The sequence below is a fragment of the Pelobates fuscus genome, chromosome 8, assembly GCF_036172605.1.
Source record: "Pelobates fuscus isolate aPelFus1 chromosome 8, aPelFus1.pri, whole genome shotgun sequence".
NCBI classification, from domain to species: domain Eukaryota; kingdom Metazoa; phylum Chordata; class Amphibia; order Anura; family Pelobatidae; genus Pelobates; species Pelobates fuscus.
Genome location: NC_086324.1, coordinates 163,382,327 through 163,400,001, shown reverse-complemented (window position 1 = coordinate 163,400,001; position 17,675 = coordinate 163,382,327). Strand labels below are relative to the sequence as shown.

At 42.0% G+C, this 17,675-nt stretch overlaps 1 protein-coding gene across 1 annotated transcript; it reads right to left on the bottom strand.

The window, feature by feature from the left end:
• Nucleotides 1-12,032: 12,032 nt before the first annotated feature.
• EME2 (essential meiotic structure-specific endonuclease subunit 2) lies at nt 12,033-17,087 on the bottom strand. Its single transcript, XM_063430615.1, has 8 exons — nt 16,142-17,087; nt 15,557-15,693; nt 15,042-15,134; nt 14,163-14,287; nt 13,778-13,874; nt 13,404-13,519; nt 13,128-13,317; nt 12,033-12,443 (listed from the first exon to the last, which is right to left on the bottom strand). The coding sequence occupies exons 1-8, from the start codon at nt 16,644-16,646 to the stop codon at nt 12,213-12,215; spliced, it is 1,494 nt and encodes a 497-aa protein (XP_063286685.1). The 5' UTR covers nt 16,647-17,087; the 3' UTR covers nt 12,033-12,212.
• Between the last annotated feature and the right edge of the window lie 588 nt (nt 17,088-17,675).

Sequence of the window (17,675 nt, the reverse complement as noted above, 5' to 3'; positions counted from 1 at the left end):
CCCTTTTGCCGCAACCTACTGAAAGTCAACATGATTGTTTGGAAGTAATGGATGAAGTATTTTCAAGTAGACCAGATCTTCGTGATTTTCCCATCCAGAACCCCGATGTTCAATATTATACCGACGGCAGTAGTTATGTGAAAGAAGGGATCCGCTATGCAGGATATGCAGTAACAACAATAGACAAGGTGATAGAAGCTCGGCCACTGGCGAAAGGAACATCAGCACAAAAGGCAGAATTAATAGCACTAACACGAGCGTTACAATTGGCTGAAGGTTTAAGAGTGAATATCTATACGGACTCTAAGTATGCGTTCTTAACCACTCATGCCCACGGAGCTTTGTATAAAGAAAGAGGACTACTGAATTCAGAAGGCAAAGAAATCAAATACGCAGCCGAAATCCTACAACTATTGGAAGCAGTGTGGGAGCCGAAAGAAGTCGGTATCATACATTGTCGAGCGCATCTGAGAGGAGATGGTGATGTAACCAAGGGAAATCGGATGGCAGATAGTGCAGCTAAGCGTGCTGCTGAATCAGGAAGACAGGAGTATGTGGGGCATATAGCTGCTCTAATACCAACCCCACTGTCCCAATGGACTCCAGTTTATACAGCTCAAGAAGAGGAGTGGTTAAAGACTGAATCGGGAAAGTATTTGGAGAATAAGTGGTATCAGCTAGAAGATGGAAGAATAGTCATACCAGCATCACTAGCGGTAGAAATTGTCCAAAATTATCACAACGGGACACATTCTGGGAGAGACAGTACTGAAGAATCTCTCAGAAAACATTTCTACATACCAAGATTGTCCAACTTGACTCAGGCCATTGTACGAAGATGTGTAACGTGTGCTAAGAATAATGCAAGACAAGGACCAGTAAAGCCACCAGGAGTCCAGTTTATGGGGGGACTCCCCATGTCCGATCTACAAATAGACTTTACAGTGATGCCTAAATCGGGTGGACATCGTTACCTGCTGGTAATTGTGTGCACCTATTCAGGCTGGGTAGAAGCATGTCCTACTCGTACAGAGAAAGCAGGAGAAGTTGTGAAATTCCTGCTACGAGAAATAATACCCCGATATGGACTACCCTGTTCTATAGGATCGGACAATGGTCCAGCTTTTGTTCATCAGTGCCTACAACAACTGACTCATATGCTTGGTATAAAGTGGAGGCTTCATACTGCATATAGACCCCAGAGTTCTGGTAAGGTAGAGAGAATGAATAGAACTATTAAGAACCAGTTGGCTAAAATGTGTCAGGAAACCCAACTTAAGTGGAACGTTCTCTTACCCATAGCTCTATTGCGAATCCGCAGTACCCCTACCAGAAGGATGGGCCTCTCTCCTTTTGAAATTATGTATGGGCGACCACCTCCCGTACTTGGTAACTTAAGGGGGGATTTGAGTCAGTTGGGAGAAGGAATTACCCGGCAGCAGGTTGTAGAGTTGGGTAAGACTATGGAGGAGGTACAGAAATGGGTACAAGATAGATTACCTGTGAATATTTATCCCCCTGTTCATAGTTATCATCCAGGAGACCAAGTGTGGATTAAAGAGTGGAATAATGTACCGTTAGGGCCCAAGTGGAGAGGTCCTTATGTTGTTCTTTTGTCTACCCCTACAGCGATAAAAGTAGCCGAAGTGACTCCGTGGATACATCACTACAGGGTTAAGCCAGCAGCAGTCGATTCTTGGCAAGTTATAGCAGATCCAGAGAATCCCTGCAAGATCCGGTTGAAACGCACTACTCAGTCGGAGTAACGAGGAATTATTGTGGATTACAAATTTTATTGTTACAGGTGTGAGTGAGAAGGCCATAATAAAGCCTGTCCGCTTACCAACACATAGTGTATAAGCCAGGAAAGTCTCGAAGGGACACCTGTGAAGACGAGCAGAACTCCATTCCCTGCAGCCCTCACATCCTGGAAGCTGAGGTTCCATCGCACGGACGAAGACTGAGGATGACGGCGAAAGATGTGCTTTTGATTGTGTTTATTTACATGTGTTTTTATATTCAGGAAGATAGAGGTACCGACACTCCTAGCTGTGAGGTATGCATTAAGACTACGAGAACAGGTAACCATATTTCCCAAACCCTAATTTGGCATTCACAATACGAGTGTAAAGGAGATGTATCGAGATGTAGATACTTAAATATAGACTATAGTGTTTGCCATTTAGGAGTAGGAGAACCTAAGTGCTTCAGTCCGGAGTATCAACCTCGTACAATTTGGTTGACTCTCAGGAATGGAGATCCTCAGGGGACCCTAATTAATAAGACGGTGTTAGAATCCGTACATTCTTCGGGTGTTCTGCTATTTGATGCGTGTAAAGCAATATCGAGTGGTAGAAAACCGTGGAATGTATGTGGGGATCTTAGATGGGAGAGGACGTATGGGTCTAATGATAAATATATTTGTCCCAGTAGTAAAAATAAATATGTAAGTCCTAGATGCCCAAATAAAGACTATAACTTTTGCCCATATTGGTCTTGTGTGGGGTGGGCGACTTGGGGACAGACAGTAGATAAAGACATGATAGTGACTAAGTTGCCGACTAGCCCATATTGTAAGTCTATGGAATGCAACCCAGTCCATATACTTATTAATAACCCCGACAAGTTCTTAGATAAGTATGGAAATTTATTTGGGTTTCAGATATACGGGACGGGTTTAGATCCTGGGACATTATTGTTTATAGGAATAGAGACTGATACGGTATCCTCCCAGACTCATCAAGTATACCATTCCTTTTATGAAGAGATGAGTATAGATAATAAGATCCCCCATAACGCTAAGAACCTGTTCATTGACCTAGCTGAAAGTATTGCCGGTAGTCTTAATGTTACCAACTGCTATGTGTGTGGAGGTACTAACATGGGAGACCAATGGCCTTGGGAAGCAAAGGAGGTAATGTCCGGTTCTGAGGCAGTTGACCAATTAATATCTACACAAGCCGATTATCATATGAGTGTTAGAGGTAAATCTGAGTGGAGATTAAAGACCTCCATCATAGGTTATGTTTGCATAGCAAGGAAAGGAATAATGTATAATACTTCTGTAGGAGAATTAACTTGTCTAGGGCAAAAAGCTTATGATGATGATACAAAGAATACAACTTGGTGGTCGGCTTCAAATGTCTCAGAACCATCTAACCCGTTTGCTAGATACGCCAATTTAAAGGACGTGTGGTTTGATTTATCCATCACATCTACCTGGAGAGCCCCAGCAAATTTGTACTGGATCTGTGGTAAGAAAGCCTATTCGGAGTTGCCACAGGACTGGGAAGGGGCATGTGTGTTGGGTATGCTCAAACCATCTTTCTTCTTGTTACCAATTGAAACAGGTGAGACTTTAGGTGTTAAAGTGTATGATGTGAATCATAGGAAGAAAAGGGGACCCATAGAGATAGGCACCTGGGAAGATAATGAATGGCCTCCCCAGCGTATCATAGACTATTATGGGCCAGCCACGTGGGCTGAGGATGGTACCTTTGGTTATAGAACCCCTATTTATATGCTCAACCGTATTATAAGATTACAGGCGGTGGTTGAGATTATCACAAATGAGACATCACAAGCGCTCAATCTTCTAGCGAAGCATAACACCAGGATGAGGACAGCAGTCTACCAAAATAGATTAGCCTTGGATTACCTTTTGGCAGTAGAGGGAGGTGTATGTGGGAAGTTTAACCTAAGCAATTGCTGTCTTCAAATAGACGACGAAGGGCAAGCAATAGCTGAGCTTACTAGCCATATGGTTAAACTAGCGCATGTGCCTACTCAGGTATGGAAAGGGTATAATCCAAGTAGTTGGTTTGGTAGCTGGTATGAGTGGTTTGGAGGGCTTAAGGCAGTGGTAGGTGGAGTCCTACTGATTTTACTGTTGTGTCTACTCCTACCGTGTCTTATACCCTTAGTAGTTAGGTCTGTGCAAAGCCTGATAGGAAGTATAGCAGAGAGGAAGGCTGCTGCACAGATAATGGCGATATATAAGTATAAGGCTCTAGATCAAAGAGAACCAATGCAGGAAGATGAGTGTTAAAAGATTCACATCATAAGATAAGTCTGGTCTGGTTCAAGGTAACTTGCGGTGTAAGCAAAACTAAGGTTATGTGATGCCTCAAGTAATTGTAAAATATCAAGAGGCATCAAAGGGGGGAATGTGGTGGAATCTCGGTAAAAATAAATTTAGTAGGCCGAGATTACCACGTGGCATGTGTACGTGCATATGCTGACGTATCGATCAGTTGGTTGCACGAGGCAAGATACGATCAGTAGTGTACGGAGCATGTGCAAGAATACAGGATATAGTATTCCCCCTCCTCCATTGTGCTGGACAAGCCATGCGGTCAAACAGGAAGTTAATTCTTATTGTGTTGATTGGTTAAGAGAATGTGCGGGTGGAGCTTAATATGGGAGGAGTTATATGCCTATATAAGGAGCCTGCACTATTGTCCGGGGCTCAGAACTTGCTGTATTTTGGTGACATTAGTCCCTCTGAGTCCCGATCGGTGATCCAATAAAGAATCTCTTCCTTCCTGAAGAAACCTGTGTCCATCTCTCTGTGCTTGGCTTCCGTCAGTTTCTCCGGTATCAATATTAATATCAAAATACAGTTAGAACGAAATTACACACATATAGATTTTTTTTTTTTTTTAATTCTTTATTTTTGCAGTGCGATGTTTGTTACAGGCATACACATGGTACCCCAACGGCATTCCATATGTAGGTTACGATACATTAGTTACATCAGGGTGTCGATAAGTCATGCACTTTTTTTTTTTTATAAGTGGTAGGCCAATATAAAGGTCATGCGCTTGGTTAGGCTATACGTGGCATTTAGGTGGGCTATGTTTAACCATGTATTAGCTTCAATATATTTACTCAGGAGTTCTGAGGTTTAACATGCTCTTAAGATGGGTCTAGATGAGTAGTATCACCCAGGTTGGTCTGATTTGCGCATGCTGGTGTAGGCCCTGGGAAATGTCCGTGGGACGGAGAAGCTGCCTCTTCGATATGCGTCGCTTCTTGCACAGCTGATGTCTCGTTGGGCTAGATAGGGTTGCCGGGTACACTTTTCCACCAGAGTGGGAGTTTGGGCAGAGTCCAGTGTTTGGTGTCCTGCAGGCCACCCGGGTCGGGCCTCAGCTTGGCAGAGTCCATTGGGATACATTTTAAGTCCGAGGAGGTCTGTCGCTTGGTGTCGTCTGCGCCCCTTCGTTTGGGCTGCCGCCTTGCAGAGCTTATGGTCAGCGGGCAAGCTTGTGGTCAGTTTGTGAGGGCATGTCGCTGCGTGTAGTAGTCCCTGTACGCCATGGTAGGTAAGCACATTCAGCAGTTTCGTCCCACTACGTGCCCCGCTTACCCGTGGTGTCTCTCGGTGGCGGGATAGTGTAGACCTCGCTTGGTGAGCTATGGTGCGAGGTATGAGGGTCGCAGGCCTCTCCGCTACATCAAGGCTCCTGCCCGCAGTGCTGATCTTTGCTGAGGGCTCGTTGTGGTGGTGGCCCGTTTCTCCCGCTGCAGTGCACATGGCGTCCGCCATTTTAGGTAGTGCGCCCGGGTCCCCATGCGGGGCGACAATCTCCCTGGGCCTTGCTCGTGTAGCCTTTGGGTGAGGACCGGGATCACCCCCCCCGGCCCATAGGGGGGGGGAACGGGGCCGGTTCCGCCCGGGGTTGGGTCTCTGGCCGGGTGCTTTCTGGCAGGATAGTGGGGCAGCGGCCGTCTGCCCCACTCACCGCCGGTGAAGGCCTCGCCCGGTCTGACGGCGACCTTCCCTCCAGGGGACTGAAACTTGAATAGCCGGCCTCTCCCTGGAACCAGCACCTCCTCGGCATTGAGTACTGTTGCTGTCGGTCCAAAATTAACATTTTTTGTCGATTTATGCACGGTTTTGGCTGTAGATTAGCAGGAGCTGCTCTCTCATGCGACTTTCCCGCTCGGCGGTCCGGCCCCGCCCCCCACACAGATTTTTAATTCTTTTTTTATTTTTTTAACGTATTTATATTTTTATTATAAAATATATATATATATATATAATAATTATGTATATATTTAATCAATATCCTTCTACGTGTATTTTGATATTAATATATATATATAATTATATATATATAAATATTAAAATACACTTAGTAAGTGTGTGTATGTATGTATATATATATATATATATATATATATATATATATATATATATATATATAAATGATCTAAGTATATTTGATGCGTAACTGTAATTTATTTTATTTTGTAACATTAAGGGGTTAAGAGGGGAGCAGAGGGGCAGAGACAGTGTCAGCCAGTGATTTTACATCACTGGCTGACACACAGGATCAGTGATCACAGTGACAGGCTGTCACTGTGATCACCTCCTGCAGATCACGGTAATTGGCCACAGGGGGAGTGCCTGGGTGGCCAGGCATGCCCCCCACCGTGATCTGCAGGGGGATCCTGCCTGCAGTTACTATGGGTCAGCCAATAGGCTGACACATAGTAACCTCTGATCGCAGTGACAGGCTGTCACTGCGATCAGATCGCAGGGAGAGGCTGTCTCTGCATTCAGATCGCAGTGACAGCCTCTCACTGCGATCAGACTCTGCAGATTGCGGTCACTGACCGCAGGGGGACTGCCTGGGGGGCCAGGCATGTCCCCCGACCGCGATCTGCAGATTGAAAATGCCGCGGCTCCATGTGTCAGCCGATTTTAAAATCGGCTGACACATGGTAAATACCGATCGCAGTGACAGCGTGTCACTGCGATCGGAAGCTGCAGACCGCAGTCCCCAGGCACAGGGGGCTGCCTGGGGGGCCAGGCATGCCCCCCCGACCGCGATCTGCAGCGGACATGTGCCGCCGGCCACGTGGGTGGTAAGACCGCCCAGGACGTACTATGCCGTCCTGCGGCGTTTAGAGCCGCCCAAATAAGGACAGCATAGTACGTCCTGCGGTCTTAAGGGGTTAACTAATTAATTTTATACGGTATGGGTTTTGCACAACCATTATTTATTTTGAGACTTAACTCACCCTGCTCCACAGATGTATATAAACTATAAACCAGCTTTATTAAAGGGACACTATTGTCACCAAAACAATTTTTAGCATAATGAAGCGGTTTTGGTGTAAAAATCATGCAAATGAAGTCTCACTGCTCAATTCTTTGCTGTTCAGGAGTTAAATCACTTTGTTTCTGTTTATGCAGCCCTAGCCACACCTCCCCTGGCTTTGACTAAAACAGCCTGCATGAAAACAAAATGGTTTAATTTTCGATCAGATGTAACTTACCTTAAAAGTTTTTAACTCCTGCTCTGTAATTTGAACTTTAATTACATACAATATGCTACACCCTGCAGGGTGTAGCATTCAAAATTAAACCGTATTTGCAGCAAAGGAAGTGTAAATATTAGATGACTCCTTATAAGAAGTGTTTAGCCTGTGTAAGTCACATGGAGGGAGGTGTGCCTAAGGCTGCATAAACCAAGTGATTTAACTCCTAAATGGCAGAGAATTGAGCAGTGAGACTGCAGGGGCATGATCTATACACCAAAACTGCTTCATTAAGCTAAAGTTGTTTTGGTGACTTGTGTCCCTTTAAATATCAGTATTCTGGGTGACATTGGGGGACACTATAATCACCAGAACAACGTAATGTGGTTCTGGTTTGTATAGCCTAACCCTTCAGTCTTAGCACTGGAAACACTGCCTTGTGTGTACTTTGCTGCCTAGGAACACATCTAGGTACAGCCACTATTTCAGTGCTTCATTGTGTGTAGCATCTACATTCAGCAATTCACCGCTCTGCCAGGAGATGCTAAAAGCCCCTGTAGAGATGAATTGATTCAGTGCAGCTGAGGAGATGCTGATTGTGCAGCGTGTCATTTTGACATGCAATAGCCTCACAATGCCTTCCAAGGGAAAGTATTGAATTGGCTGATATCGGCAAGAGCAGCGCGCAATGGAGAAAAGGTAAGTAAAATAACTTTTTATTCTATGCTGAGAGGGCTGGACACCTAAATAGGTAGTCCAACACTATAGTGTCAGGTTTTGTATTACAGGTAGTCCTCATTTTACTTACCTGTTTAACGATGACTCAGACTTACGACCAGGTATAAGGAATTCCCCACATTAGAGAGCTTGTCTATGTTCAAGGAAATTTCCCTGACAGACCTGCAGTGTAGCGCATCCTCCCTTACGACTAAGTTGTAAGAACGGAACCCGGTCGGTAAGTGAGGAGAGCCTGTGCTAACACTAGTGTATCTTTAAATATTGGATTTGGAGACTTTTTTTTCCCCCCGGTTTAGCTGTTTTTGCTAAAACTGTTATATTGTGAGTTGTCAAGTATTCACACTATGAAATAACCTTAAGTGCAGAGCCATGTTTTTAGTCCAGGCTGCAAAAGCATCATGAGAGATGTAGTTGCCACCTACCGGTACCTGAGAATCTTTCACTGCCAATTATCTAGGAAGGTATAGATTTCAGACTTTTTTTTGTCTTTAAAGGATCACTATAGGGTCAGGAACACAAACATGTATTCCTGACCCTATAGTGTTAAAACCACCATCTAGCCCCCTAGCTCTATCTTGCCTCCCTAAATATAGTGAAATCATATTTGTATTAAAGTCTGCAGCTGCTGTCTCTGCCCCGGTCTGCCACAGACCTGCCTGTTATCGGCTGACATCAGCAGTGGTGGCCTGAGCCAATCATAATGCTTCCCCATAGGATTGCTTGAGACTGACAAAGAGGCAGAGCCAGCATGATTCAAACACAGCTCTGGCCAATCAGCATCTCCTCATAAAGATGAAATGAATCTCTATGAGGAAAGTTCAGTGTATGCATGCAGAGGGAGGAGACACTGGATGTGTGGATGCATTTTAGGCAGCCATGACCCACAAAGGATCTCTAACAGCCATCTGAGGAGTGGCCAGTGAAGTTATCACTAGGCTGTAATGTAAACACTGCATTTTCTCTGAAAAGACTGTGTACAGCAAAAAGCCTGAAGGTAATGATTCTACTCACCAGAACAAATTTAATAAGCTGTAGTTGTTCTGGTGACTTTAGTGTCCCTTTAACCCCTTAAGGACCAAACTTCTGGAATAAAAGGGAATCATGACATGTCATGTGTCCTTAAGGGGTTCAGGGTCATTTTCAGGCTATTTAATAAAAGCAAAGAAAGCTTGATATAAAATCATACCAAGGAAGACTGGCAGCTCCGTTAATCAAAGAATTTGCATAAGTAATTGACTCAAGATCAAAACTGTATTCTGAAGTTTATTTTTTTGCTTTTCAAGATTGTTTTAAAGGAGAACTGTCCCTTGACTTATTTTTTATTTATTTTCAAATAAATCTTCATTGGGGTTCTGACTATTTGCTGCTTATTAAACTTTTATTTATTTTTTGTCTAGCATTTGCAAGCACGTGTCCATTCTTCACATTCCTGTTTATGCAAATACATGTTTCAAAATCTAAAGCCAGATCATAAACCTTCATTGGCACTTTACCTCTAAAATAAAATAATGATCTTTAATAAAAACACTTTCTGGAGTGGAGCTTCTTTTCACAAGCTCCTGAAGAGTTATGGAAGACCCTTAGTTCCCACTGGATCATCCTTAGTGCATACGATTATACCATGAGGGGTAGGTGGCACGCGTTTTACTAGTTCGGGAGAGGAAATGCAAATCGCACGTAAGCAAAGTTGTCAGTCTAGTCGGGTAAAGCTGTATCTAAGTGAAGCACGGTATGGCGATCATGTTTTGGGGCGTAAACTATAAATGAAAACTTAAGAAATCTATCCGCAAGATACTGCAATATTGAATGGAACTTTCTGTGTGACTGGTTTCAGAACATGGATCATCTACTTGAATAGTGTCCGAATTATCAAAACTGTCAGTTGCATTTAACAGCAACTTGTTAAAACAATGGCTTACATCCCTCCTGCAGTCTACCTGCCAACCAGCTTTCTATGCAGTTCTGGGGGAGTGGGAACGAGGACTTTTCTTTTTCATCTGACCAGCATGGAGGGCAGAGGTAACCAAGCCATATACACATGTATAATTAATACAAATCTTAGTATTATATTGTGTTCAAGGCGTATGCATTAATACAATGTATTTGTTTATACTTATGACAAACTAACAGTAGCCTAATTTAACAACCAATATTTTTACATACTTGTCTGTGTGTTTTTTTTCCCACAATCACTAAAGAATAACCTTGTAAGAGGGTCATAATTATTTTACAATAAGATACAACACATTATAGGAAGAAAAACAATGTATGAGGTATAAGTCTTGGTTCAATAGATACTAGAGCCAAAAATGACCATTTCAAGTTAAATACAGATAAGAAATGCATTTTAATCTAAGCTGAATTTAGTTTTTTTTAAAGGAACACAAACATGTATTCCTGACCACATAGTGTTAAGAACACCATCTAGTCTCAACCTTAATACAGTAAAATCATACCTTCATTCAAGTCTGCTAGATCTGCCTCCTTGGCTGACATCAGAAGTTGTGACCAAAGCCAATCAAAATGCTTTACGATAGGTAAGCATTGAATTGGTTGAGCTTGTCAAGGAGGCAGATCAGGGGCAGAGCCAGCACACGCCAAACACAGCCCTGGCCAATCAACATTGCAACATAGAGATGAACTGAATCAATGCATGTCTATGAAGAAAGTTCAGTGTGTGCATGCAAAGGTTGGAGACACTGAATGTCATTGGTGCACACTGTGCAGCACTGCCCCAGGAAGCACCTCAAGTAGCCATATGAGGAGTGGGCGGTGAAGGTATTTCTCGACTATAATATAAACACTGCATTTTCTCTGAACAGACAGTGTTTACTGCAAAAAGCCTGAAAAAAACTGACTATACGCACCAGAACAAATACAATAAGCTGTAGAGTCCTTTAAGCATTTTAAAATGATCTTAAACAGTAGTCTAGTTATGAAGCAGCGGTCTACTTGGAATATCAAAATGCGATTCCACCCCCAAAAACTTGACCCATTAGTCCCTGTTAGGGCTATCCCACAACATTCCCCTAGTACTTCTATGCAAAGGACTATTTCCTACATCCCTGCCTTTCGTCTAGAAAAACTAAAGAAGCAAAGCCATGAGCTGAGACGATTATGTAGTTAGCACAGAATGCACACCGTGATTCACAGTAAAACTCATGGCAATCTTGGCACCATATCTATCATAAACAAAGATAACAAGAAGAGTGAGAAAATGATTATTACAGTAGTAGATACAAATGTCCAGGAACACAATGGTGTCTTATAAAAAAAAAAAAGTGAAAATGTTCCAACTAAAAACTGCCTTTTAGAAGAGACCATCTGGTGTGCCTGGACATTTGTATCGATTTCCATTGGACATTTTGGGATACTTGCCCTCCCTGCCTGGAGTTCCTTGGTGGAAGTATTCACCCTTATTTAGTTTGTGCATATTATTCTCTTCTATTGCAAAATTGTATTATAGAATAATTTAATGAACAAATGATGAAAAGAAAAATCTGGGAAGTGGCCCGTTTTTAAAAAAAATATATACACAAGACAAGGTTAGTGAAGTCAAAACAATCTTCTGGTCTTAAAATTTCAACTCCTACACCACTGACCAGACCATTAACCCTAAATAGTCTCTGCTGCAAGCCCGCAGGGGCCCTGGCACATTCACTAGGGGTAAATCTATACTCGCCCGTGGCAAGTGAAAAATTTCAGCCCTGTTGTATTTGTAATGTGTTAACAGAGGCTTTACGAAACCCAAATTGACAACTTCCATATCTCTTTTCATGATAATAGAGTTTTGTTAACAAAAAGCATCTTCAGGTGTCCAGTTTGATACATTATTGAGCCCAATGGACACGGATCTTGAACTGTCATTTCTTTTAAGGATTTACTGTAAAATGATTCATTTTGGGGGTCTAATTGACCCCCAGAGGTGATGGGAGGACATCTCCCATCATGCTCTGCTTAGACAATTTGTAGATGTAATTCACTGCACTTGGAATGCAAACAATTACATCCGCTTGATCGAATGGCCCTGAAGGAAACTGTTCACCAAAGCATCCCTTTTTACACATCCAATTAGTAATCTCCACGGCCACTTGCTTAAGTGCCACATTCCAGGTAGAGCTGTCACCACTTGTAGCTTAAAGTCAGATGTCCATATCAGACCTGACTGCTCTCAAACCACATCTGCCTTGTGACCATCTGTGCTAGGAATTCAAGTCCAGCACAAGATCAGGATTGAGTGATGTCATGAAGAGCCAAATTCGGCGAGACAAATCAGGCCCTATGCGTCTTTCTTTTCCTGGGGCTTGGTCGACCCCAAAAGCAATCTCTGCACCCTCAACATCATCTGTGGCCCCTGCATTATGATCCTGAGGAACTCGGAGGTTGGAAAGCAGTGTTATTTTCTCACGCTCTGTGCCACATTTCTCATAGGCCTGGAGGAGAGGAGACAGGAGAAACAAAGCAGGTGGAGGAAAGCAAGAAAACTGGACAAACAAATGAAGTCGAAATGCATGAGGAGAAAATAAAATTGAGATTCTTCATTGGTTTTGACAAATAGACAAAACTTTTATATCATTTAAAAATCTCTTTGATTGTAAGCTCTTGGACCATCTTGCCAAGTACTTTGTGTAAAAGTGCTATATATCTGATACAGTCACATTATCTGTTCCTTTTCTACTGGTACGTTGTATTATTTTAAAGGATCTGTAATCCCTTAGTTGTGCCTAGTCATTGGGTTTCTTTTGGGGTCCTGTAATAGAGCTGTTATAAGGTACTTTCATTCCCCTTTTCTGGGGACAAAGTCACAGATCAGAAAACTTCATGCTAGTTAATCCCTTAAGGACACAACTTCTGGAATTAAAGGGAATCATGACGGAATAGTTCCGTCATGTGTCCTTATGGGGTTAAGGTTCTCTTCAGTATTGTAGGGTTAACCTGCTTTACTCGTTTCCATATTACTTACGTCAGCAGAGACACTTCTCTTCCTCAATAATGGTTCCATAACTATACAGATTTCTGTAGGGACCTCTGTAAGATTGAGTGATAGCGACATCCTACACTTGCATTGTTCTGCGTCATATCAATGTGCAGCCAGAGAGCATTTTATTGGGCCTCACCTTCATAAGCAGCTGGGGAGAGGGATAGGCATCTGTCACAGCTGCGGCCATTGCAGGACTTACTCTGTTGAGCTGTTGGATTTGTCTCTTCCAGGAGAGAGGCAATCCATTGAGGGCCCCTCGAGGGCCCCACCCTTTCCATGTGCCTGCCGAGGTGCAGAATGAGAAGCTCTGGGATTCCCAGTGCTTCCTGAGTAGAGACAGAGAGGAGTCTGAGTAATATGCTCCAACTGACCAAACCCCAGATTGTACATGCAAATGAATTGCTACACTCACCGGGAAGGTCGTTGTGCCAAGCTTTTGGTCACAGCGCACACGTGCTGTCCTAAATCTCTCCACGTGTCCATGAACAGCACCTCTGCTTTTAAAGAAAGCTGCAGAAAGACAAGGGCCTAGACCCCCAAACAAGGACAATGGTAAGCAAAGGAGATTAATCAGATCTGCAGCCAACAAATAGTTCTAGGAAGAACGATCAGTGAGGATTGCACACTAAAACCTGAAATGTAGACATAAATGCCATTGCACACCCATAATGCATTGCTTTAATACCACAAAGTATGGCCAACAGGCCCTGTCAGTCACGGAGTCATGTTCTTTAGAAAATGGAAGTGGAACTGTGAGGGAGAGAAAGCCACATTCTCAAAGTTTACCTCATTTATCTGCTTCCTTGTCACAGAGCCCTCATCAATGTCACAGTCCTTCTGCTCCAACGAGTGTCTTTCCATCTGACGAGAAAGTTTATGACACCTACAGACAGACACGGGGGTCACCTTTTATTACAAAAAAAATGTGTTTATTAAAAAAAAAGACAGTGAATTGCAGAGAAATGGTCTTTAAACGAAAATGTAGGTAGATATTTTATTCTAATAGATATTTGGGCAAATATTACAATTCAGCCGAGGAATCACAATCCACTGTTTAGTGTACAAACCTATCCTTCCTACATATACAATAACAAAAAAAAAAAAAAAACAGTTATGAAATTCCATAAAACACAGTTAAAATTGGACACAGTAGTTTTTGTTAAAAACCCACCATTGATATTCTTTAAATCCAATAACAACCAAGGTGGTTTTCTTTAGATGGAGTTGTTTTGATATCCCAAAAAGAGATCCCAAGACTTCAAAACTCTGATCCCCAATGCTGGAGTACTTTGAGGACTAGAATTGATAAATAAATGGTTAGAGTATATTAGTATGTACAACCCAGTATATACACACATAAAAGCAACGAGAATACTTAAATCGGCAATAGTAAAGGGTTTTAAAGGGAATCCAGATGATATGCAGGTTTATCTACTGTGTTAACCAAAGATCTTGAAATTGCAATGATTAACAAATATATTAAAAAATAAAAAGTACTAGTGTCTAGTAGCACAAAAGTTCTGCAAATGCTTCACCCGGTTTGCTATATCCGCTAACCTCTCCTGAAGAGCTTTTGAAGATCTAGAACATTAAATAAAGTCTGTTCATGTTTTCCAATAACGAGAAAAGAAAAAGAAAAAAACACAAAAAACAGACACAATGCTACATGCACTGTAAACTTTACGTCTAAAATCGATAAAACGTAAATAAAGACACATACACCAAGTGTTTCTGAACTTAGTTCGCACTACCCTCAGTCCAAAAAAAAAAAAAAAACAATATACTCAGAATGTACTTTTTTTTTTTTTTTTTTAACCTCTTATTAAAACTCACTGCAAATAATAAAATAAAAATAAGTAAAGTCACATGATGAAATTTAAGTAAGCATCCCTGATTTGGAAAAAAAAATTCTCCAGCGCAGTTAGTCACATCTTTGCTCTTCAAGTTTTAAATGCTTCTATTCAGATTTGAATTCAGTGTTTAGTGAATGAAGTCAATATGCGAGATCTCTAAAATTAGCCACTTACTAAAATCCCTCCTCGGGTACTACCTGAGCAAATCCGGAGACACTCCTTGAAAAGTCACCTGGCTGCACCACAATCAAAATGCAGTCCTCTTCTCCCACACTCAACTCCAGGCCCTCCTGAAAGTGAAATGAAGAAAGGCTTTGTATGTATCTCCAAAAATACCAAACTGAGAAAAGGACACTTTATCTTCATGGTATGTAGCAGTGGATATGGCCAGTGGATGGCACGGTTTCTGGATGTTTCAGAATTCTAGAACTACGTTCTAAAAGATATAAATGGCTAATTTGGAGCACTGTCGAAGAATCTTTTACTTAAGCAAACCAATTCTAAAAACACACGTACTGTAATTTAGAAATCTTCTGAAATTTGTCAGATTGCTTTGGGGCTCTATGATCTAATCATATACAACAAACCTTTGGAGCTCATAGAAAATGAGTGGTAACCCCGGTAGAAAAGAGGGATATTTGGGACACATGTTTTTATACTGTTGGATTTTACTTGCAGATAGGGAAACACTTAAAACACATTACCCACTTACAACACATGTCCAGTCTGAAGGCATCTCTCTTCTCCATGTGAAACTCTGGGGTACAGAATGTGGTTCTATTGAGTATGCATACCCAGAGGATCTCAGGACTTCCAAAACATCCTCTGACCCGGTGTCTTCAAGAAGACCTGGAAAAAAAGAGTTCATACTGTTTGAAAATGGCAAGGACTCAATAATGGTGCGTGTCTGTGTAGATAGATAGACAATCAGAGTTAGGCTTAAGACAGCATTCCCTGGTTCTCAGACAATCCATGTTTGATCCGACACACTCATCCAGTGAATGAGTTTGAAATGCGGATGAAGTTTATATTAATGTGGATGTGTAAGTTGAGAAATAGAAGAAGTGCAGGGTGTGTCGGCAGTGGGTGCCAATGGAAACAGATTGGAACAAACACTGTGGGTTTGCATCCTAATTGCACTGGTGGCATGCAGCATTTACAATGCTTAGGCTGCTCTTTTAATAAGGTTTTAATAGATACGAAGTAAAAATGCTGTTTTGGCATGGCTATTCCCCATTCCTTGACAATTCTTAATGTAGTGAAGACAAATGTGACTAAACTAAGGCTATATACTGACCTGCATCCACCTGAACAATCATGTACTTCACACACTGATCTGGTCTCAGAAGCTTCAAAGCTGCAGCAGTATGTTTTCGCCTCTCCTTCTCCAACCGCTCAAGATCCCTTTTCCTCGCTTTCTCTTGCTTTTTTGCCTCTCTAGCCTTTTTCTTTTCCTCTGCTTCTACCTTTTCAGCTTCCAATTCTTCTGAAGTCTTCTTCTTTCTTGTCCTTTTGACTGGACTAGGAGTGGTACCACCTGGAAGGGGTACAGGCAAGGCTGGACCACTAGACTCAACAAAAGGCACTGGTTCCTGAGCTTCTTCTTCAACACCACTTGACATTACATTTGGTTCATTTGTGTCTATCTGAAGAACAGGGCACGCATGGTGCTCTCTTGGGTCTTCTCCTTGATCTTCCTCATTTTCGGATTCAGAGAGCTCCCAAGTGATGGGTCTTTTGACAAGTTTGCTGGGAGATGCAGCAGAACCAATGCTTGAGAGATCGTTCGGCCCCTCTTCCATACTTAACCCACTTTACACCAATATTCAAGAACAAAAACTCTCTCAGGCTATTCACCTTTTGTAAAATATAACATACATTTATTTAGGTCATAGAGGACTTTTGTGTTTTATTTCATCAATAGGATAAAAATTAAAACAAATTAAAGAAACTTTAAAGCATGAAACCCCTAAATACCAAAAACAAAAATGAATTATTCTAAAGCACAATATTACAACAGCAACCAAAAGGCGACAACTTTCAACATATTTATGAAACGGAAGCAATACCAAACTTAACCTTTTACATGATTATAATGAAGCATAGATTCAATGATCACAATTCCATTGTTACAAATAAACTCTCTTGATACGTCAGATCGCTACATTTTTGCACAAATTCTAATTTCCACAATATGACCCTCCCTGGCCACCATTAAACAAAGATAAGAGTGAAGCTAGAGAACTAAAATAAATAATTACTACCAGTCTGGCCTCACACTTTTTTATCTCCATTTCCTGTGGGCAGGTGTGTAATATCCCAAATACTAGGAACCCAAATAACAGCCAGGTCCCTCCAGGTGTAAAGAGTGACTGCTCAGTCTGGGCCCAGGATGCTCCTTCCTGCCATAGAAACCCATCTTTAAGGGACATTGAGTCCTGAAATCTATCTCTATGAATTAGATGGAGCAGTAACCATTATGTTGCTCAGTTCTCTCCCCATGGTGTCTGCTTCCTGTAAGACCCTTTAAACCCAGCACAAACTTTAACACACGGAACCGGAAATGACGCGCTCTCTAGCAAACTCCTGCCCGCGCAATGCCCGCGGCCGCCATCTTTGTTATGGGCAATATTATCACAGCTTGCACAATTTCTCAGATTTAGAGCACATGAGAAAAAATGTTCAAATATATTCAACTGGTACGTTAATCGGAGTCTTATAGTATGCTGTGTACCCTCAGGGCAAGCTGAGGGAGGAATGCAACCGGTTGTTAATAAAGTTTGTTTAATTTTTTTTTTTTTTTTTTTTTTTTAAACGCGGATGCGTTCCTA

Excerpts from the sequence above, each read along its gene's own strand:
- EME2 (XM_063430615.1), bottom strand. The coding sequence starts at position 16,646 with ATGGAAGAGGGGCCGAACGATCTCTCAAGCATTGGTTCTGCTGCATCT. Across the intron at positions 13,318-13,403 it reads TTGGCACAACGACCTTCCCG|GAAGCACTGGGAATCCCAGA; the intron begins GTGAGTGTAGCA and ends GTCTCTACTCAG. Across the intron at positions 12,444-13,127 it reads CTCCCCAGCTGCTTATGAAG|GCCTATGAGAAATGTGGCAC; the intron begins GTGAGGCCCAAT and ends CCTCTCCTCCAG.